This window comes from Anas acuta, chromosome 20 (assembly GCF_963932015.1).
Source record: "Anas acuta chromosome 20, bAnaAcu1.1, whole genome shotgun sequence".
NCBI lineage: Eukaryota > Metazoa > Chordata > Aves > Anseriformes > Anatidae > Anas > Anas acuta.
Genome location: NC_088998.1, coordinates 9639374 through 9663602, shown reverse-complemented (window position 1 = coordinate 9663602; position 24229 = coordinate 9639374). Strand labels below are relative to the sequence as shown.

The following is a 24229-nucleotide window of genomic DNA, read 5'->3' as shown; positions in this document are numbered from 1 at the left end:
TTATATTTCTCTGCAATCGCAGTAGAAACAAATATTAAGCCAATGACAATGACACGCATTAGCAGTGAGGCTCATTAGGTACAAACTGCCCCATTTCATATTTCTCTCTGATTTATGACAACCAAAAGTCAGCTGACTGTTCAGGTCTCTCCCCTTTTTTTTTTTATAGCTCAAAAAATGTGCAAATGGACATTTAAAACACATTTCAAAACAATTTGTGTCTGAGTGTACATCTTGTTTACAAGAATGAACTACTGAAGCTGGGTAATAAAACCTTGAGAAATGCAGTTTATAGTGGAAACACTGGCACGACTTTAATTACTGCAGTGTAAAAGGCATCTCTGTGCACAGAGTTCCAGCATATTTTTAACCTACATGAAAAAGTCAAAGAAGAAATCTATGCAACAGGAAATGGAAACATAAATCCCTTCCAAATGCTAGACAATTTCTGCTGAGAAAGCTTGCAACCCATTAGGAAGACAAAGTCCTGTAGATGAAAGGAGAGGCAAGCAGTGGTATTTCACCCATTGTCAGTGCTGACTCCGTTCTAACCAGAGGCAGAGGGAGTTTTACCAACAACTTAATAAAGAACAAGACCTAAAGTCTTTTGCAAATTGGCTCCATAAACAAAAATAGTCATTTAGGAAATAGATTGCAGGCTTAGGAGGAAATAACAGCTTCAGCTGCTGTATAAGAAGAGACGTGCAAACCAATGTCCACTTCCTAGATACAAGGCATCAAAACAGAACAAAAATGTGGAATATCAGTAGGGTCCAAACAATGAGAAATTTAATGGACTTATTGTTAGCTCAGTTTCCAATTTCTGTAGTTTCAGTAGCCTTGCCCACACAGAATATGGGAAATGCTGTAAGCGAAATGCAAGGAAAGCGATCATACACAGAGAAACAGCCACTTTCCAGGAACATCTGCACTGCATATTACAGACAAAATAATTGCTCCCAATTCATCTAGCTCAACCCAAAGATAAAAACGAGATGCCAAAATAGCACTCAAGTCAGATCATTCCGATTTATGTACACACCAAGCCTCTCTCATGCTGTAAATGCAAAGACCAACTTTTGTTACTGTAAGTGAAATAATTAACAGTAATAATCAAACACAATAATAATAATAAAAAGCTTCCTCTAAATAAGTCTCAGAAAATGGCAAAAGTCAGGCCAGCAGGGAATCAGACAAAGCAATATATCTTTAACAGAACTTCCAGACAAAATCTCACTAGCGTATAGCTTCTTGGGGCCTCCTCACATTACTGTAGCTACAACTAGTAAGAACAAATGTAATCAATATTAAATTGTCCTGATGAAACAGTAGAAATAAGAGTAAAATATTTATTTCACATAGCATCCTGGAAGCTGTTCTGTTATCACATAATCAGCTGCCCAACAAACACTGCACAGAGGCAAGCAATGAAAGTCCTTGACTAAAGAGCCAACTTGACAGCTCCAAAGAAAGTTTGTGTTAGGGCTTCCAGAAGCAGTGCTTTATTAGAGAGATTCACTGTGTACATCAATTTCCCTTAATAAGTTCCTTTATCCTCATATCTAGTAATTTAAACATAGTCATCACATTTATCTAACCTTCTGGCCAACGAGATCTTGTCAACCAAGTCAGACAGAGGCCACGGCAGTTTAATCATTTCTATTTTCTTTCTAATAATGTTTTGCTGGCTCCATGGGATAAACATTTTGTTACAACTCTCCTGTTCTGCTATAAAACACTGCACGCAATATATTTGGAATTACTGTCGCAACTTCAGCACACTCAGGACTTGCAGTTAACCGTCCTGATGGCGCAGATACCATTCCTACACCATGCTGAGGTGAACACAGGAGATTTAGCTGCTAAGGAGCTGTACCCTGCATCCAAAGGCAAGGTCTGAGCTGCCAGGTGTAAAGCACGGGGGAGAGTTAAAACATATGCTTAATACAACCTTGTCAGTAATTCATAGTAGGTGTCTGAAATCAATGTAAAATCCTTCTTTAACCCTTTATCTCCTTGCTTCCAGTCATTTAAATCTGACTTCCAGTAACCTTTTTTTTTTTTTTTTATAAAGCAATCTGGCACTGGTTCCTCTTTCACAGCAGAGCTAAATAGCACACAGAAGTACAAGAAAGGAAAGCCTTTATTGCCTAATTCTAAAACTCTCTTTAAAAAATAAGTCTGCTTCCTACAAATGTCAGGAATCTCGCTTCTCTTCTATCAACAGATTTGCATCCTGTGACAGGACGTATCCTTGTGCAGGTTTGTTTCTCTCTGCACGGCAATGAAATGTAACCTCACACTATACCTCAGCTATCCATTTCACCCCTTGCTGCACCTTTACATTTGCCTTCATGCTTCCTCCAGCACCCGTGAAATAATTCATGACCTCCGCTTCTGGTCTATTGAGTTTCTTAACTGATTTGGCAGAAGTAATTGAGCAAATTACTTTTGAAAAGCAACTGCCTCACTTGGTAGATTTCTTCCTCTGTCTTAACATGTCAGAGATGCTAATTGCAGAGAAAGATTTAGCAGAGAAACTCTGCACAGATTAAGGTTTGGGAGCTTGTGCCTGCTTTCTACTCCGGCTCCTTGCTTTCTTCTTTCTCAAGATTTACTTGAGGCCCTTGGTACCTTCACAAACATATGGGATGTTTTACTGGTTAAACTCTCTGTATCGTCAATCACATTATAACTCAGAGAATAAAAAAAATCTCTTCAAATTTCTCATTGTGGTAATTAATCATGTACGAGCCCCCTGCCAGCAATTTAACTTTCCAGAATCCAGGACAGGTATCCTAAATTCTGGGGAGAAGGCATACAGAAGTCAACTGAGGGTGGAATCATGAAAGCCAGGAATGCACGATACTCGTGTGGGTTTTCTTCTTCCTTTTGAATGGTGGATCTGTCCCAGGGATAATTTCAGTCGTTTATAGCTTAAGCAGTCTCACAGAGCTAATGCAACGTCCTTATTTTACAGACATTGTTTAACTGCTGGCTCCAGCCTATTTCTGGCTGCTTTTGTACAATGGAAACAGTAAATTTTTCTCCCAATAAACCACTGTCATGATCTTTAAAATTATCTACAGACAAATTAATTAATTCTTTTATATTGTTCTGTAGCTCCAGATGCCTGGTGTATTGCACCCAGTAAGTTTACAGTAGCAAGTCAGACTCGTCTAAGCATAAACATTTTGCTTCCAATATCAAGAAGTTGTGTCAGAATAAAAAATTCTGAACTTCAGGGTTGCCTGGCAGCTGCTGTAGGGAACAGTGCTCTCTGCATCATTTTCCACATATTTGTGAAACAATATTGCATATATCACCCACAGGAAAAGAACAGCAAACGTGAAACGCAGCTCAATAAAAGATGAAGAGCCAAAGCAAGAGGAAAGGTAACACAGGCACCTCCGAGTTCTGTCAGGAGGTGGCAAAAAAGAAGTCTTTAAACTGAAAACCAGTTCCTACTGTTTTCTGTATTACTCTTAGATTTAAGCATCAAGTCAGGGAAGAATCTGTATTTATTGTGAAACTAAGGGCTAAGGTGAGTTCCTAATCAGGCTTAGCTACTCCAGAACTGAACTGCGAATACAACAGTGGCTTTAATTACCTCCCTAAAACCAATGACAAATCACAGACACGGAGGCTTTTAGAGTGCCTCCCTAAACCATCCACATCGTTCTAGATTTGTAACAACGAACTTCAAATCTCAAGAAGGATTTTTCTAAAATTCCAAGTACTCCATTTGCTTTTTTTTTTTTTTTTTTTTGGTATAATATGTTATTTCCTATTTTAATTTGAGGCTGAAAAAATGTAAGTTAATTTATGCTTTTTTAAAAAAAGTTTCCCTTACATTTTGGGTCAAGTTGTTTAATAATTTGCTTATGTTTATATGATTCAGTAAAACGGGCTATTTTCTGCATACCTACACTGTATTCCAAATTTATTTATTCCACTAATATAACCTCTACAGACACCTTAGCTCTACTGAGAGTTTACAATACATACAGAAGGAGCAACACACACAAAAGGTAAGAGCCGAGTCTCAGGGCTTTTGTTCCAGCCATCTGTTGCTATGTACGAAACCCCCACCATGCAGAAGTGAACGATTCCTTCTGTGTTAGAGCATCAAGACCCTACAGATCAGTATTCAGATACCCTCAGTTCAGTATTTGTCTTCATTACAATGAGAGCACAAATAGGTATGTTATTTCATTTGCACTCGATATTAGAAGACTATCAAAGACGGAAACGTCTCAGCTTCAGCCAATTCTCCACGTGACCATATGCTACTTTCCTAATGAAGCTATTTGTATGGCCTGCGGAACTGTGAAGGAATTAATCACCGCTGGCATGAGGTGCCGCTGACTTTGGGTGAAAACTTGATTAAGTGAGGATCAGTCTCCGTCGTGAATTACGAAAGCCCTGGTAGAAAGGGGGGTTGAATAGATTGTACGTAATGAATTCGGTGGCTGTGAACTGATCTGTGCTGATTAAGAAAGTGAAATCAAAGTGCATACGAGAAGCATGGACAGAAATAGCACAATGCCTTGGTGAATCACAGCCCTCAGCTCCGACCAGCCTGTCTGACTGACGCCACGAGGAATACAAGGTGCCGCTCAGCCCAGCCACCACCACAGAAGAGCCCGGGCCCAGGCCATTCCCAGCACTGGAAAGCAGAAACGCAAGGATCCAGGGCTGGGAACCAGCAGAGATGCACCCCAGAGATTCCCACAACCTACGAGCGACCGCAAGCAGGGTGTTACACTCTCACATTCAGACCAAGTACAGATAATCGCATAATTCAACAACAGCAACTGAATGGAAACATGCACAAATATTTTGACTGCTAAGCTGCAGCTTCTCATCAGCAATCTGTCCCAAAAATCACATAATTAACGGCAATAATTAAGACAGAAATGTCACCTTACATTTACACAGCAGTTCTCATCCTGATGCGCTTCATTAGCTATCTTTCCAAAGACCACTTAGCGATTGATTTTGCTGTATTTATACTTTGTCTACCCAAATCAGAAAAGAGACAGATTGTTCTCTTTTTAGAATCTCATCAGATAAAAACCTTAAACTGTAGTTTCCATAGAAACACATCATGGGTCTCACGGGTCTCTATCAAACCTGTTCATAAACTTTCAGCTTTACTTAATACTACATTTTCAAAAATATCAATTAGATCTTTTATATTTAATGCTCTTCCAGGCCTTTGTGCTTACTTTAAGTAAAGGAAGTACAGCCAGACACAGCTCAGCCATGGCTCAGTCGCAGCGAGCTCCTCGCGTTCAACTTCAGCATTACAGGGCATGTCTGAGGTGGAGGAGCAATATGGAAAGGGAAGAAGGGCACTGACTTCACTCGCCCACATCTAGACTGAGACCTCGAAATTTATGTTCCCCGGAGCCTAAGGATAGTATCTGAACTATGTCACCACTGTTCTGGTGAGATGATAAGCTTTTATTTGTGGAAACCTGCATGACTATTTCTAATTGCAGTGTGAATCTGAGGCACGGATCTGCCTTGCTAAATAAAAGCCTTGTAAAAGAAAATAAAAAAGGGAAGAGAAAAACAGCTGCCAGGGACATGGGAGTAACCAGAAAAATAATATTTTTTGGTAATCTGTGGAAATCTCTGAATGTCAGTCAAGTCCCATCTGACTTAAAATCTTGTATCAAAAAGGTTGTTATAGATGCTTGAGCCTCACACGAACCCTGGCTATGGAAAAAATGATGCAATGCACATGATGAGCGCAGGTCTGGGACATTTTATGAATATTCTGACATGATCTTATTTTGTATTAAAATATATCTTTATATATGAAAAAATCCAAAGACGAATGATGCTGTGTTTAAAAAAAAGATGTAAAACTGATGACCTAAGTTTTCCAAAAACCCCATATTGCGTGCTGTTGTCACAGGTTTCCTTCTACAAAAGCCCACAAGTACAGGGTGCTTGTACGAAACAACTACGGCCACCTGCACTGGCATGCAGTCCATCAACCCGGCTAACACCACTCACCAAATCCTCCTGCCACTGACCCTCTGCTCAGAGTCACTTTCGGTGTGAACACCGAGTGAAGTACTATAAATGTTTAGCTCTGTTTCCTTAACGTTTCTGTCAGTTCATTTACGAATCCCATACAGTTGAATCACTGCTGTCAGAAATGCATTTGCAACAGAAGTCCTTGGAGGCTTTGCTGCTTTTGTCAGCAGATTAAGATTTGTCCTGAAATCTTTTCAGTATCTTACAGTTATTCTATTTTAAAATACAGAACTACTAAATATATATATTAAATAGACTGAAACGTGCAACACAAATATCCTTTTTTTCAGTAACACCATCTTCTCTTATTCTGCAAGTAACTCTTTCAGGAATGCCAGTTCCTTGGAAATGCAGCTCTGCTCCTAAATTCTAGTAATGCAGTAGCTACAAGTGCCAACACCTCCAGGCCATCCGACTGCGAGACAAACTTGTAATTTCAGTGACATACTACAGGAGGATTTCTTCTGAGGCTGGGTTTCTTGAAGACTAAAGTGACATTCCACTGCTCCTTTAAGGGCACCTTGATGACTTCAACTTGTTCTAGTGGTCTTTTTTTCTCCTATTACCTAAGGCTTTTTCTGTTTTGTTAAACACGAATTTTCTTTTGCAAAACCTACAAAAGCAAAGAAATCATTATACTGAAAATTCAAAAAGAGCACTGGCTCGCCAGCTGAATTCTGGGTAAGACCAGAAATGACAAGTAAAACCTTTTGCACACACGACTAGCATATGAAATGGCACAGGGAATAGGAAAAAGGTTTCACAAGAAGCTTATCTGAGAGCACTGGGAAATTTCAATGTCTCTTACTTGCTTTAAAATATATTCATTCAGTACAATAAGAAAATGTGGAGCTGGACTTTTTTTTAACATTAAAACCAACTGTTACATCATTTTTTCTTTCTTTTTTTTTTTTTTCCTGCTGATAGTTCCTTCTGAAAGGGAAGTTCAGCACAACACCAAAGCTGGCTCTTACATCCCTCTGTGCACAGCATCAGGATGAAGAATGAGAGAAGTGAGGTGTGAGGAGCAACAGCCTGCTCTAACCAGGCTCCAGGGCCAGGACATGAGATGTGAAACTGCCAGCAAGTCGCAAAAACTCAGGCCTCAACCACTCTGAACCATAAAAAATGCTCCAGAACATCAAAAAATTCAGGATATTATCTTAGTGCAAATATCATCAGCAAAGACAATTTGACTCCTTTGGATTTGTATTTGTGGATCCTAATATCCCTTAATGGGATGTACATGTATATGAGAACTTAAAGGGATATATTTTTGTAGGATTTGTTAGAATTCTGAAATATTTATAATGCTTGTAGATAGTTTGGCAGTTAAATAATTTGCTGATCAAATTTTCTTTATATTTTAATAATGAAAGCATGCTACATCAGAAATAATACTATGCATATCATTCAAAGCTCAGATGTTGCCAGCAGCAAAACAAGTGCAGAGAGCCTGCTGCAGCCTGCTCCTCTTCCCATTACAACATATTAACACCAAGACAAACCTCATCCTTCCTTTGTATGCTATGACTTTGGCCACAACAACCCCATGCAGCACTACAGGCTGGGGGCAGAGCGGCTGGAAAGCTGTGCAGAGGAAAAGGATCCGGGGGTGCTGGTCGATGCTTGCCTGCACACCAGCCAGCAGTGCGCCCAGGTGGCCAAAAAGGCCAACAGCATCCTGGTGGTGTCAGGAGTAGTGCAGCCAGCAGGAGCAGGGAGGTGATCGCCTTCCTGTGCTCTGCTCTGGTGAGGCTGCACCTTGAGTGCTGTGTTCAGCTTTGGGCCCCTCAGAACAAGGACATCGAGGCCCTGGAGCATGGCCAGAGAAGGGCTACGAGGCTAGTGAGGGGCCTGGGACGCAAGTCCTGTGAGGAGCGGCTGAGGGAACTGGGGGTGTTTGGTCTGGAGAAGAGGAGGCTCAGGGGAGACCTTATTGCTCTCTGCAACTGCCTGAAAGGAAGGGGTGGGGAGCTGGGGGTCAGCCTCTTCTCACAGGTAACTACCAATAGGACTAGAGGGAATGGCCTCAAGTTGCACCAGGGGAGGTTCAGGCTGGAAATGAGGAGACATTTCTGCTCAGAAAGAGCAGTCAGGCATCCGGATGGGCTGCCCAGGGAGGTGGTGGAGTCCCCATCCCTGGGGGTGTTAAGGAAAGGCTGGACGTGGTGCCTGGGGACATGGCTTAGTGGGTGACATTGGTGAGAGGGGGACGGTTGGACCAGATGATCTTGGAGGTCTTTTCCAACCTTAACAATTCTGCGATTCCCTCAGGACAAGTTTTGCTCTGAGTGTTCTTTTATATATATTCTGTAAGTGTAAACAACATAATGATAATTAACCTCCCAGACTTGAGGATATTTTAGACAATGTGTTGTTTAACGTGGGAAAAATTATTCTGTTTGAAGAAATCTGATTGTAACAGATTCCTATTTTGGGATTATTGATTCCAGCATATGAATGTTCTGTTTCCACGGAAAACAAATAATCCCATGATATAAGAATAGGCAACTAAATGAAACACAGACTTCTACAACGTGGGAAATGTTGCTGAATTAGTATTGTGGTTTTGCTTAGTTTTAGATGTTTTAGGAGAAATTGATTCAAACTAATGTTCTTCAGAATAAAACTAAAGCATATGTAGTCAGACTTACTGCAAATATGTTACATGAAGTAAAACAGAAGTCCTCCAGAGACCTAGCTCCGATTCAAAATTCAACAGAGTATTTAAACACATATGCAACTAAGTATATAGTCAATGTCCTAACATACTTAACATTAAGTTCACTCCTAAAAACTCTGAATGATAAACGACAATGGAAAACAACACCTGTAAGTGTCGCTACAAATGTATTGCAAACGGGGAATAAACACAGCAAAAAAGGCACAAAAACACACCTCATTACCAAATTGTTATGTGTAATCCCTGTGGTAAGCTGACAACACAACACTTCATGAGCTTAGAAGAGCAAGCATTTAAGTAAGTTTTCCCACAAAATTCTGCATAGTATGAGCAGCTCCAAATGGGGTTTGTAAATTAAACATTCCACATCCAGCATCTCTTTAAGGTCACAAGGACACTTAAGGGAAAAGCCTCTGATATGATTTCATAGTGGTTATGGACTAATACATTTCTATAAGGAAGTTTCTTTTTAATAAAAAAAAAAAAAAAAGCCCGGGATGACAAAAATCAAGACACTGAATGCATGCTTCAAAAAGACTACCATTGGCAGCAGTTGTGGTTAGTATCTTGCTGACATCTACAGGTCGCTTTGTAAACCACTCAGTTTTTGCACCTTAAGAAAGCAAAAATCACATTTACAAACACCTCAGTCTACAATCAGTATGTTTGTGTACCATATTTCCCTTTTGAAGGCTAATAGAATGCTGCAGCTATTGCCCACACAAGACAAAGAACTGGAGTTTCCAAGGCTGGCACACCTCACACAAATGGTTTAATTAACAGTCTACAGATACCTTAGAATTCAAGGAAAGATGATGTAAATGAACAGAATGATACTGAGGAATTATTATTGACTGGAACTTCTGTGTTTGAAATCAAAATTACTCACAGAAATGATAAAGGCAAAATCCAATGAAGCTTTTCTCTTCATAAAGCCTAAAGATTAATAAATCCATTTTCAACTCCACTCTTGTGATCTAGCCAAACAAAAATCAAATCCCCTAATTCCTTTATTTATCGAAACAAAAATTACAAGGAGGATAGAAGACATTCAGATGCTATTATTAGGTAAAGGTTGTATTTTTTCATATTTTTCTTCTCAGGCTTTGTCTGATAGTATTTCACATGACTTCATTGCCCACAGAACGCATCTAATTTAACTCATCTCACTGTTGTGTGCACTTATGAGTTACTACCTACCTGTCAGTAATCCTGTATCCTTTTCTTTACTTCAGTATTTACGGAAAGACTAATTAAATTGCATTAAATACCGTGTGAAGCACACAGCAAAAAACAGTAGATGGCAGTAACAAACCACAGAACAGTATCACAGCCCACCACCACCCTGTGTTTTTTCAAACTTTCTTGGCAAACGTCTTAAGACAGCAAAAGAAATGGAATGAGAGCGTATTTAAAATTAGACAGAAGGCTTTCTCTTTTTTGAGCAAAATGCCAACATAAATTTGTACATAAGTACACAACATGTTGCTGAGATATTGGAGCTTCAATTGAAGCAAGGTTACTAGCTTCATGTAGGATAAAAGGCCTTTTATTTGCAGACTTTTTAGTTTAATGATAGGGCAAATTAACAGATGCTTCCTTTTCTTTGCTGAAATAAAGTAAATCAAGAAGGACACATTTTTTTAATGCTCAATTCATATTAATTTTAAAAGCACTGATCTTGTTGTTGGCACTAGCTTAGACTTTTCTAGTGCCAAATTTGGCATTGGTGACAAGAGTTCACCAAAGCTCATCTGCTCTGTGATTTCACAGAACTTGTTCCTCCCATTTCAAACTCATCCTTCCTTCTTTATCGTTCTGAGGCATTCTAAGCAATCTATTTGCCAGAAGACCCAAAGGTCAGCAAACGAGAGAGAGAAAAATGCTGACACCCTCATCTTCCTTATAATATTATTGTTGCAACTGGTGTGTAAGACCATATGTGTAACAATGTGTTTCTACACACACCTTGTTCCTGTGGGATGAGCCTTGTGGGACAACAGTGGGGATCACAGCTTTTGTGTCTTCAGAAAGGGGACTCAAGCTCCAAACTCTCCACCAGTGTCCTGCAATAGGTCGGGAAACTGTCAGTGTCCTGACACAGGTCAGAACTGCAGTAATACCTGAAATTTGAGGTGTATTTCTCAGAAACGGTTATTTTCTTTAGGAGTGTTTCAATTCCCTCCTCATTTTGGACACACGCTTTAGCTGGGCCTCAGAAGGAGGCACAGAATGCACCAGCGCATAACTCCTTAAAAGGAGTGGATAAAAGCAAAAACCCATGAATTTGCACACTACTCCCAACTCATCCTCTCACACGAGACCCACCTTCACCTGTCAGGAACCAGAGGCTCCCATTCCCACCTCAGCCTGAACGCGAGGCCTGGCTCAAACCTTCCTCCCCCCACAGCGACCACCCCTCAGGACAGCCCCTGCCCCTGGCCCTCTTCCCTCACACCCCTGCCTCCCCTCCGTGCCTCCGGGGGCCGTTCACCCCCTGCCTCACACCTCAATTCCCCCGCTCCCTGCCTGTGAGGGGCGGGCGGGGTGAACCGAGGCTCGGGGGTTGGGGTCGGTGCCCCCCGGCTCCTCACAGCACCGGGGAGCGGCGCTGAGGCGGCAGCGCGCGGCCCAACGGCTGCCACCGCCCGCGCCGCGGCCCCACCCAGGTGGCGGCCACCCCCAGCACAGGGCGGGCCGGGCTGAGGAGAGGCGGCAGCAGCCATGGCGGACTGCGAGATGGGGTCGGTGCCCAAGGCGCTGCGACATCGAGGTAACGGCGGGGCGGTGGGAGGGGAGCACGGCCCCCTTTCAGTTTATCTGCTTCGTTTTTTATTATTATTATTTTACTTTTTTTTTTTTTTTTTCTTTCCCGTTTGTCGCTGAGCGAAGTTCGCAGAGCGAAGTTAGCGGCTCAGAAGAGCCTCGCCGCCCCCGGGGCAGCCCCCGCTCGCCTCAGCCCGGGCGGCCCCGCGCCCTCCCGCTCCCGGCTCCCCTCAGCGGGGCTCCGGCCGCTGAGGCGCGAAGCGGAGCGGGCACACGGGAGGGGAGCCGCGGTCCCCGAGGAGCCCCAGAGGGCCGGGGGACGGCTTGTTTACCCCGTTAGTAAACCCTCTGCGCTGCACTCAACTTTCCCTTCAGGGAAGTAAAAAAAAAAAAAAAAAAAAAAAAAAAAGCCCGAACCGTAGCGTTTTTGTGGCACGGTCAGGTGTCGGTGCGCTAGAGGATATTGCCTCGCGGGTGATGCGCTCAAATGATGCAGCTGGTGGTTTTTCTCTCACCGAAAGCTGGAGCGTTTTCCTGTTATGTTCATACTGCTGAAGAGGGGTGACTTAATTTAACTTTTGTCAGCTGCAACTGGAGAAGGAAGCACATGTGTGAGATCCCCCTGTGTACAAGGGCTTTGGCTAGGCAGTCCATGGTGTATAAATACCCGTAGGTCGCTGTGGCCCGGTGCCTCATGGCACACGTTTTATTCTCGTATCCATGCCGAGGCCTCGCGTTTCATCCCATAGCTACATTGGTTAGGATACCAAGCAGCACTTGCTCTGACCCCAGCCTCATCTGGGCTCTGCCAGCCCTTCCCTGCCTTGCTGCCGGTGTTTCTTGCTGTGGTGTGCTGCGTTGTTCTGGAGGCTGAGGCTGGCCAGCAGTTATTTTTGTCATGATAAAGTATCTACAGAGCAAGTAGGCAATAGACGTAATTTTGGTTAACAAGACATAATGATTTTGGCTGTTTCCAATGTAAAAAGCTTTGAAATGCTTTGAAAAAAAAAAAGATTAGTTCTCATTGAAAGCAGTAGTTGTTGTTTGCTAATTAGCAAATCCTGGAATAACTGTCACGCAATAACAGTACTGAGTCATTCTCGTACTGCCGTGGATTTCAGAGCAGCAGCGTGAAAGTGGAAGTGCCCATCTGGTGCTCCAAGCCCTATGTGTGTTCTGTTGTGTCTGGTGGCGTTTGCCCAGCTGTGGAGTAAGGTCCTTTCCCACTACAGCACCTGGGAGTCATAAAATCATTAAGGTTGGAAAAGACCTCAGGTCCAACTGTCCCCCTGCCTCGCTATCACCCACTAGACCACGTCCCTAAGCAACAGGTCCAACCTTTCCTTAAACACCCCAGGGACTCCCCCACCTCCCTGGGCAACGCAGTTGTACACATTCTTGCAATTGGACAGGGATGCCTTTGTTCCATTTGTGTGTGCTTAGGCTATGCAGAAGGGAATAGATCTCCAGTGAAGGGCATGCCACACCTAAAGCAGTCATAGGAGAACTTCGCCCTTTCATCTCAGTTCCTGGAACTAATTGTTTGTAATAAATTGCTAATACTGTTTGATGAGTCAAGTGATGATTCCTGGATACAGCAGCAGTAACTGTTCCAGTCAGCCTTAAAGGGGTCCAAGGCTAATTCAATTAAGATGTTTTTCTTTTTTTTTTTTCCCTTGTGGTTTATTTCCTAAAGATACATAATTTATTGCAGACTGTCCACAAATAGGATTCTTTGATAAAATTCATGTCTGAGTTTTGAGTTTCTTGATAACAAAAGAGCAAGACTATTGTTAGAGTCCGGAAAAAGTGGATAACATTTGAACTGAAGCTGTGGGGCGTGTAACTCAGCACTTGGGAGAATCAAGCAGCAAAGAAGAGAAGTTGAGAAGCTAAAGTCACTGGAAATTAAAAAAAAAAAAAAAAAAAAAAAAAAAAAAAAAGGACTGTGTGATGTTAAATAAGGTGGTTTTTTTGTTTGTTTGTTTGTTTGTTTTTTTCCCCTTGGAAGGAGTAAATTGCATCTCCCCTTTATGAGTTTAATCATATAACAGTATCAGAAATCTCACATGGGGATCTGTCAAGAAGCAGAACCCAGTTCTTTAGTGTTCCCAAGCAGAACTCCCAGTACAGAACCAATTTTCCTTATTTCTCATTCTAGCTCTCTTTTGCTGATCTTGAATTCTACAGATGCAGCTAGGAAATTAGACAGGCCTTTTTATTGTTGCTTTGCCTCGAGATCACAAAATACACTGCAAGTCTGTCTTCAGTAGTTCTGTAGTTGTTTTGCAGACATTTTATGAAAAGAGCATCTCCCCGAGCTGTTGCTTGTCACTGCCTGCCAAAACAAAGACACATTTTATCTCCACTGAAGGCTGCCCGTATGGAATGGGTGAAAGCAAAAAGTGAAGGAGGGCTGGGAGGAAGTCTGCTGTAAGCCAGCACTTTGTGTCGTGCAAAATCTTTTTTTTTTTTTTTTTTCAGTAGGTTGGGTGATCAGGGATATGCATCATGCACAAGAGGTGCATCTGAGGCTGTGCGTTCCACCTGCATTGTCCCTGTCAGTCTCATTTTGGTGCTGTTGAACTTGCTGCTATGTAGAGTGCTGTGTTGATGGGCCTGACTGAGAGCAGCTGACAAGTGGCCAGTTGCTGAAGTTATCCAAATTCCATGCATGAGATGTTCAAGAATTGCAATAATAAGCTCATTGCATGGATTCCAAACACGCTTCCTGTATTTCATATGGTTTTTCACGAGACAGCATTTCACATGTTGTGAAATATACTGGATGATTGGACAATAATTTTTGCTCAATAAAATGTGCTTACTTGAGATCTTGAAATTGTACATTACTTGAGTTGTAACTTCCACCTTTGGGTTCATCAGGGAAGCAAATGTACAAATACTTCTTTTAACGGTGTGGTTCAAGTATGAGCAGATAATTGGTGCAGTGAAGCTTTGATGGTAAGCTGTAGAGTAGAACTGAAGCAGGATCTTTGGCTCCTTTAGGTTTATGAAAATTAGCAAATGAAAGAGAAAAGGAAACTTTTCCTCTTTAATCAATGTGGGCTTTTTATGGTTTTAGGTTAGCTAACACCTTGTTGCAAAGCAAGAGGTAATTTTCCCTGCAGTAGTGAGTTTATAGATGTTGCTTAATGCCAACAGCTACCTATACAGTACATATGGGTGTGAAGTATTCCAGCTAATGCATTTCTGTGGCTTCCTCAGAAGACCTGGAAATGACTCCTTTAAGCTGGAATTTCCATTACGTAACAGGAAATTGCAGGGCAGTATCTTTAGGTAACTTTCCACAGAGGAACTTTAAAGTGACACACAACATGACATGCCTCCCTGAGGGTTATTACACTGGCACGTGAAAGGGATAAGATACCAGTGGCCTTCAGGTCTGAGTAACTTTGTCGAGTTGAAGATACCACGTGAGACAACAGTTACTTTCCACCGCTTCCATATTCTGTCTTACTTGAAAGGCTCAATGGCAGAAAGGCTCACAATCTGGGAAAAAGAGGAATGGAAACTTTTATATCGGTTCCCAATTATTTTGATGACTTCTGTGACTTCAGTCAAGTGTTGCGGATCTGAATTTGCAAAGCATTTGCTATTCTTTGCATTCAGGGTTATCTAATGACTCATCTGTCTCACTTCTCTCTTCATTCAAGGCTGAATTCAATTGTGGGCACCACAAAGTGCTTATGCCCGTACCTGGAGTTGTTAGAATTTTTCAAAGTCAAGATTTTGCTTTATAACAAAATGGATTCTGCCCAGAATCTCTATTAGGGTAGACACTTGGAGACTTACTTATTTCTTACCATTGGCAAGTTTTGTTGTAAAAATGGAATTATAATTGTTTCTGGTGAGTACAGGGCAGAATTTATTGTATAATACCAGGTAGAACTAAACAGAAACTTGCAGGCTCATTAATTGAATTTCTGTGCTAAGCAAGCTGCTGAATGCAGTGAGGTAGGTAATTACTCCACGCCTTTTGTGGTGTTGATCAAGTTAGGATAATGATCACATATCTGTAGCACTGTAAAGGTGTATTTACAGTTCAGCAAAATTGGGAAGAGTGACCCCAAAGCAACTTTTATCTAAATGTGAGCTGTGTGTTTCTGAGCTTTGCAGGGATTTTTTTGGCAGCATACCTTTGGCTTTTTAGCAGCTGGGGTGAGAAGGATGGATGTCAGTATCTCTAGCAGGAATGTGATCGTTGTGTGTTTCACCCTGGGATGTCCCCGCTTGGCAGTGGGCTCCTGGCAGCCTGTTGGGAGTCTTAACTGGCAGGAAGGGAAACTTCCTATCGCTTCATGAATGCTTGACAACAAATCGTGGCACGTTGCTTTTTTTAGCTGTATAGTATTTGATACCACTAGCTCTTGTTTGGTGCTTCTAGAAATACCTTCAGTCGGTGTCATTCCTGACAGAGCACTAGCGTGTCTATTTTCTAAGCAATAGGAGTCTTTGGACAAGAAATTTTTTACAGAGACCTTATTTCACAGTCAGGTAGTCTTTCACTACCTCTTATGCTACTTCCTAGATCAAGCAATACTGAGAGTGCAGGTTTTCTCAGATCTGCATCTATGACAATTGGAATATAAACCAAATTTTAAATGTCCTATTGCTAGACGGGCCACAGGGTATTTCAAGCTCACTCATTATGAAGCAAGTGTTGCTCTGACTTCTTTAGCTCCTAAAGGAACAGGATTTCTACTGCTGCCTGTATGTCATTCTGCTAGAGAATGCTGAGGAAGAAGGAAGCATTTGAAAGCTTGTATTGAAACCTGTTAGCTCCAGGTGTGGGTGTGAAAGTGCATACTTAATTCTGCATGAATGTGACTTGAAGCACATCCTGTCCTCTGCTACCTTGTGCAACTTGAGAGCAGTGCAAACAAAAGCAGAATTTGCCTTTTAATTTGGCTTGATCTAAACCTAATGAGTTTGGCAGTAAGAGTAATGTTAGCAGTGACTTATTCAAGGACTGTTCAAAGTAAATATCCCAGTGTAGGTGCTCTCCTTAACAAGCATTCTTTGTTTTAAAACTCTGAAAATTTCTGCTCTTTTCTTCCAGATCAATCCAGTGCTGGCCTTGGTGTGTGTGGATGGATTCTGGTGATAATTTCTTATATTTTAATTCTTGCTACATTTCCCATATCGATCTGGATGTGCATCAAGGTAAAATTTTTCACTGCTAAGCTGGATTAAAACTTTAAGCAGTACAGGTGCTTCCCAGTGGTTATTATTGTTCACTATTATATTTATTTATTTTAAACACAAGTGAATCTATTCTCTCTTGGACTATAGCAGAAATGTTTCTGTATGTTAATCTTCAAATCAAAGAGAAAAGTGCTATTACAGTGTTTAGTCAAAATGATTTTTGCATGGGCATCTTTACTGTCTACCCAGTTGTCATTTGTACATAAGCTAGTTGGGATATCAGAATAATTTGTAAGAACTCATAGTTACTCTTGGAGGATTGTTGTTTTGTTTTTTTATTTGTTGTTTTTATTTTTTGTTTTTGTTTTAGTTTTAAGGAGATCTCTATATATGTATGTGTGTACATATGAAGTATATAAATATGTGCATATATATGCATGTGTGTACATGACAGATTCTTAGAGAATGTGTCATTGTGAACACCTCGAGCTTGATGTTTCCAGACCTGAGAGAATAACTCCTGCTTTGTTTTTCCCAATATACCCCATCAGAATTAGAATTGGAAAATCTCTGCTGGATCACATCTACTGCGCTTTGTTTTCTTGTTGCCAGGATATTCCCGATGGCTGCTTTCAGTGCTTGGTCTTGCCCAGATGAAGTGTTGTTGCTTCTGCTATTGACAGGTGGTGCTATAGTCTGAAGAATATTTCTTCTGGAACATTTTTCTCATTGTTCCTTTTTCTGTTTGCTTTTTAAAAGTAAGGGTTAGGCTAAAACTCTCAAAAGCAGCCAGTATAGAAATGAAATGCGATGCGTATTAGATAAGAGACTTAAGACTGTCTTAGGTTGCTGTATATTTGGTTTGTAATTCGTGATGCAGCTTTTGGAAACTCTTGCATGATATCCAACTATTTATTACAGGTTGTAAAGGAATATGAGCGAGCCATCATCTTCCGACTTGGACGCATCAGAGGCGGAGCAAAGGGACCGGGTATGTCCTGGAGAGCATTCTTAATATTTGTGCTAATTGAGTCATTGGCAAAATAATAGCTGTCTGGAGACATGGAGTTAGGCTGCTGAATGGGTTTCTCAAGCATTTTGTAACTTCAGTGGCAAGATACGTTATCTATATGGGGAAGGTAGTAAGCTAATTATCTGTGAGCCTTACCCAGATCTCCTTAGTTAATGCATGGTCTTCAGGTAGAATTAAAAGCACAGAATAGAAAGTGAGGAATAGCAGCATCAAGTGTGCCATTTTAAAAACAAAAGTTTTGCATTTCAGTTAAAGCCAAAATGGGTTGAAAGCCATATCATTCTTAAAAAGAAATAGAAGCAATTAAACTATATGTTAATTTTGAAAAGTTTTCTGTACATATTAAAAATTCTCATGAGAAAGGATGTGTTTTTCAGCTATTGCTCCTGATGTTCAAAGTGATTAAAAGGGGCAATAACTTCCCCCTTCATTTTAATCTAGATTTTGGGATATTTTCATAGTGCTGTAATGTTGAAGAAATAGTGACCCACCAGAACAAAAGGAGGTTGATAATTTTAGGCCCCACAAGTAACTATGTAGGACAAGGTTTGAAAAGTAGCTATTAGCAGTTCTTTTGTTTTTTGTTTATTTTTTGGGTTGGGTTGGTGTTTGGTGATTTTGTTGTTGTTAAAGCTCTCTAAATAAGTTAGAGCTGAATAAATTAAAGCTTCTCAGCATACTTTTCTTAAAATCTTATCCTGGCATGAAAGCCACCAGTGAACATGCTGCTGAGCTCATTATGAAGAGGGCTGTACAGCTACAGTGGCTGGACTGAAGCTTATTTCTGTAGCTAGTGCCATCTATTTTAATGACCCATTTTTGCATCCTGTCTGATGGATTTTTTTGTACAGGTTTGTTTTTTGCCCTGCCCTGCACAGACAGCTTCATCAAAGTTGATATGAGGACCATCTCCTTTGATATTCCACCCCAAGAGGTAAGTTTGCAATTGCCTTTGTATCTGCTAAAGTGTTTTTCCTTTGTTTTTCCTTTTGCCCTGTCAGTATTGGGTAGCATGTAGTTGTCATGTAGATTCCTTGCTTCTATTTGTACAAGGAAAATGTATTGTGACGAATACATGTTGAGTGGTATTACTAAAGGCCATGAGAGAAGATCCCTGAAAGAAAACAAGTTATGCTGTCCTCTAAGGAGCAAATAAGATAACTTAATACTGCCTAAGAGCTAGAATGGGAGAGGTTTAGAATCAGGAGTGCTAGACTTCACGCAGCATTCTCTAGTCATTTCTGTAAAATCTGAACAATTTCCAAAAGAAGCAGTGATCTTTTCCTTGCCAATTAAACTAGTTGTATGAAGAAGTTAAAATAATGGCATGAAATTATTGCCAAAAGCTAATAATAGAAACTTAAGGTGATGGTCCACTCTCTTACATGGGTTTTGTGTATGCGCTGCTTCCGTGTCCTGCTACATGCAGGAACATATGAAGGTGACTACACCTAATGTCGTCTGGTATCTTCCAGTTTGGAGGCTTTAAAGTACAAAAAGTTTCTTGTCATTACTTGCTTGTTTTTACTTGGACATCTTAATCTCGTAGCAGAATCTCTCAGTAGTAGCGAGCTAGCTGAACTAAGTGATGCCAACAGATAGCAAAAGAACAAAAAACTAGCCTTCTAAAAATGTCATCGAACAATTGTGTGTTTCTGTTATAACTGTATCCTCTATGTATCTGGTATGTTTTGCAAGACAAAGATACTTGACGCAACCTGTCTAGTGCATCTGTTTCCTGTCGTGTTTGCCAGCCAGTTTATTGCTCATCATTAGTTTTAGATTTAGACAGATGGCAGCTGTCATAGCATACTCGAAAGGGTAATTGGTAGAAACCTAATCAATGGCAGGCATAATGTGCTTGCAACTGCAGATGTACCATTAGTGAAGTTCTACGGTTTTTCTTTTGACTTGATTAAATTATGTTTGGAGGTTCAGGTTTGCTTGTTTTCAGTAGGTGAAAGCAAAAATATATTTTTATTTGTACTTGAGTTCTGTCCACACTACTCATTCTTTGTTTTCACATGCTATTATGAAAAGCCTGCTAACATAGATTGTGGAAGCACAAAACTCTTGAAGGTTAAGTATCTCACTCCCCACTCTTGTCAAATAACAAGATCCTAATCTTCTAACACGGAATTAGAACACCTCTTCTCATGGTCATGTGCATTATTTCAGTATCTTTATAACTAAACTAAAATATAATTAATATTAACAATAGCTTCTTCTGTCACTTACCCTCTTTTAAACTGTCAGGAATATCTGTCTTTATCTGTGCAAGTACATCTTTTATTTAACGTGCAGGTGCTAAATTCAGTAAATCACTTGAATCTAGCTCTGAGGATGTTCACAAGTCTGATTTTTCTCTACAACTTTTCTAGAAATCACCACGTATCACCACTTATAATTTAGTAGTGTAAGGTGGCATTTCAGTCAGAAGCATCTCCAAGAAGGAAAATGAACTGCTAGATAAAAACATTTCTAATGAAATGTAGAAGTAAGGCTGACAGCTATGCAGCTGAAATGTATTGCTTTTGGATAAGCAAAACCAATTTTTTAAGTAGCTAGACATAATTCAGTCAGACCTTACAGTGTTTTCTAAAATATCTCATGGGTGTGGCCCTTTGTTTCTCTGGGCTTTGTGATACACTGACATCTTTCATTCACAAAGCTTTTGCAATTCAATAAACTAACTTACACGGTCACTGCGGTGTTAAGAGTCTCTGTTCTTGGCTGTTCCTATGGAATGATCACTGAATTGCCTTCAGCTGCAGTCACACCTGTAGAATGGAAAACTCATTTGTGCTCTTCTTTCAAAAGTACAGCTGAAATACACTTCCTCTTCCCTCACCTGCTTTTTAAACAGGTTGCCTGTTTTGCCCTTGTTTTATAAGCTGACACACCTGCACAAATGTGCCTGCGAAATCTTCAGTCTTGTGACTGAAGTTAAATACAAGTAAAGATCTCATATATCCTGTATTTGCAATGATACTTATTGGCCTATTGTTCCCTGTACAGAAACATAAAATGAGCCCCTCTCAAAAATGTTTCTAGGGTGTGGTCTTAACTAGAGTACTTGAACACTTTTTGAATGGAATGGTCCTGTATTTTTATCTCTGCATTTAAACAAAATAACTTTTGGATTGCTAATGTTCTTAGAGCCTGTTAGCTTGGTCCTACATTATGCATACCTCTTGTGTTCCTCTACAATCTGCCACTTTTATACATTTGATATTATAAGCCTCACTGAAATGGGGTGTTTTGGGGTTGTTTTTTTGTTTACTGTTTTTTTTCCCCACCTAGATATGATACATTGTTAGTTTCAGCATAACAGGCTAAAATTGCCTAACTAAAAGCACATGTTTTGATGCAAATTATTCCTCAATATTTTTTTGTTTGTTTCTTACGAGTTGTAAATCTCTCTGTGAGTTTGGAGAATTGACTTTGAAAAAACGTGAAGGGAAAATTAATGGAATTAATTTTTCAGTGAGGAGTGTTCCAGTACCATATTTAGTCTTAGCTTGAAAGAACTGTGCAGGAAGGTTTGTGCATCGTTATGTAGACATGTTTATATGTACCATACATGTATAAGACCTATGGTTTTTATGATAATTGCTTTACCCTGGAAAAAACTAGGCATTTACCCATAATGCCTATGTAATCCTATGTAATTAGCATTATGTTCAATAAGTGTATGCTTAATTATTATATGCTTCTCCCGTTGCTTTTTAGATCTTGACCAAGGACTCTGTGACAGTTAATGTAGATGGAGTGGTTTATTACAGAGTTCAGGACGCTGTCCTTGCTGTAGCAAATGTCACAAATGCCGGCTCAGCCACGCGTCTTCTAGCACAGACTACCTTGAGGAATGTTCTGGGGACCAAAAATCTCTCTCAGATTCTCTCTGATCGTGAAGAAATTGCACACAGCATGCAGGTACGAGGAACTTTATCTAAGCAATCCGTTACCCAATCAGTTATACAGTAATCCCATGGATAACTTACATGTCAGGACTTTTTTTTTTTAACCTTATAAGTGATAAGTCAAGTTTTGATTTGGAGCTTTAGGTAAAACCGTATCCACAGCTATTGGGATGGCAGTCAGTCAAATACAAATGAGTGAGTACAAGAAAAATGGACCAGTGGGGCTAATAAACGGGAATGAGGAATTCATGAGAGGAAGCATTTTCTGGATTGTTATACTCTACGGTTGAAGGAAATTACACCACAGACTTCCTTTCATAAAGCTTTTAAATTCCTTTCATAAAGCTGTCCTTTAAGTAGTTGTTTACAACAGTTATGCTTTTACAGTTATCAAAGCATACCATAAATAATAAAATCATTAAATAGACAGTCCAGGAATTCTCATTCTTCAGTTCATGTGGTTTGATAGTCTTTCTTCAAATTTGGACATTTGTTTGCAGCCAATTAGATGGCTTAAGTTAATTGTCATACTTTAAATAGGTTACGCTTGATGACGCAACAAATGATTGGGGCATTAAGGTGGAACGTGTGGAGATCAAGGATGTGAAATTACCTGTACAGCTGCAGAGAGCAATGGCTGCAGAAGCAGAAGCTGCACGGGAGGCAAGAGCTAAGGTAATAACATCAATACTTTTATTTCTTTATTTATTTTCTTCATAAATAACTTAATGTGGTATTTTGGAAAGTGCAGATTCTCTGCGAAAGTGGTTTGTGGCAACTAGGAATGCAGGGTAGGATTTGTGTGGATTTGTTTAAGTGCTTGTTCAGTTTCATGTTGAACTTGCGGCTATCATTTAAAAACGCAGAATTCCAATTCTTTATTACATTCCTAGACCACATCTTAAACAGAACAATTTTGAGCACTGACATGCACCAATAACTTCAATAACTTACCTGTTAAAAGTGCTATTCACTATCTAGCTGTCCTTTACAAATACTCAGAATATATCGTCCCAATGCAGAAGAGCCTTGCTTGTGAAGAACTGCACGGCCACATATCTGTTCCTGATGAGCACATATTTAAAAAATAATGAGGGAATAAAAAGGTATTTCCCCAGTAAAGAACCACACCATTCATCCATCAAGCCCTTTTCAGAGAGATGTATGGGGAGTACCTTCTTTTTTTAGGAGGCTGTGTTGAAAGAAGCACAAAAACAGGGATTTTCTGAAAATACACCAAATTCAATGTGTTGCATTTTCAGGACTTAACACTGCCAATTTCTGTAAATGGAATGGAAAAGAGGCATACAGGGCCTTGAAGGCAAACAGAAGTAGCTTATATCTAAGGGAGAGAAAAGGCAGAACCAATGAAAGAAGACAATAAGGGGAGGTCACTTGATCAAAGTGATAAGCTATATCTTTTATTTATGACTTAAGGCTGAAGTCATCTGACAAACTTATAGTTTATCATTGTGTCATAATTCCATTTAATTAATTCCATTTCTAGGTAATTGCAGCTGAGGGTGAAATGAATGCTTCCAGGGCCCTGAAAGAGGCATCCATGGTTATCACAGAGTCACCTGCTGCTCTTCAGCTGCGTTACTTGCAAACTTTGACCACCATTGCTGCAGAAAAGAACTCCACCATCATCTTTCCATTGCCCATAGACTTGCTGAAGGGCATCATAAGTGCAAGAGGCTAGAGATACAGTGAGAAGAAGGAATTCTTTTTCTTTCACTGCAGTGAATGTTTGCAGCACTGAATTGTTTGTTACAGCTTAAGGCAATGTTAGCAGAGGGGATTTGTTGAGGAACCCTTTTGTTGTTGTTATACTGTGTGATAAAATGCATATGCAATGTTTATGAATATGGACAATCAAAATACTTGAAACTGAAAATCTCTCCAAGTTAGTAAAAGTAGGCTGTGATCTTACATAAACATGTATCCATACTACACTAGGTGAGAAAACTACATCCTATAATCTGTTATAGGATATTATGCTATAATCTATTCTATAATCCTGTTTTCAACAAGTATATAAAAGCATTTGTGGTAAAGATGGGGAGATGATCCACCATTTGGAAAGAGAAGTATTCCTTTTAATAAAAGGGTCTGCACTTCTGTAAAAGAAGTGAAACAGCTTTAACTGCACTCTGTTAGAGTGTAGCTATATGTGATGAAGTCATCTTGAGTGTTGTCATACGGATTTGTTCTCTAGTTTACACTAGGAGAAAGAAGAGAATGTGACATAGGAGTGAATACTGGGTACTTCTAAAAATCAGGCTCATGCTCCCTAAGATAGTCCCCCATTTGTGAGAAACCATTATTAACCAATGTTCCTGAAACGGAGCTTTCCAGCTCTGTTCTGCCACACAGGAAGGCATAGGCATGCTGTAGTTAAGGATACAATATGCTTGCAGTTACTGATGGGCTGTACAGTTGTTACGGTGTTGTACCTATATAGATTTTTAACTCTTAGAAAAGTCACTGTGTCTGCCTTTATCTGTACATCTTCTCAAAAAAATGATTAAAAGAAAAATATTCAAAATTGTGACTCCTGTTGTAATTAGACTTCTTTTCTTGACCTAACTTTAAACA

At 40.2% G+C, this 24229-nt stretch overlaps 2 protein-coding genes across 2 annotated transcripts in view; one reads left to right on the top strand and one right to left on the bottom strand.

The window, feature by feature from the left end:
• DAB2IP (DAB2 interacting protein) overlaps positions 1-11264 on the bottom strand; it is a 210179-nt gene extending 198915 nt beyond the window's left edge. Inside the window, exons 1-2 of the mRNA XM_068656646.1 lie at positions 11249-11264; positions 10709-10806 (exon numbers count right to left, since the gene is read on the bottom strand). The gene's annotated coding sequence lies outside the window, so the exon portion shown is untranslated. The remainder of the gene's footprint in view (positions 1-10708; positions 10807-11248) is intronic.
• Positions 11265-11369: 105 nt separating this feature from the next.
• Positions 11370-24179, top strand: STOM (stomatin). The gene is made up of 7 exons (XM_068656661.1): positions 11370-11513; positions 16590-16693; positions 17597-17666; positions 18560-18642; positions 21441-21644; positions 22172-22306; positions 23139-24179. Exons 1-7 carry the CDS (start codon positions 11465-11467, stop codon positions 23331-23333), a joined length of 840 nt encoding a protein of 279 aa, XP_068512762.1. The 5' UTR covers positions 11370-11464; the 3' UTR covers positions 23334-24179.
• The last annotated feature ends 50 nt before the right edge of the window (positions 24180-24229 follow it).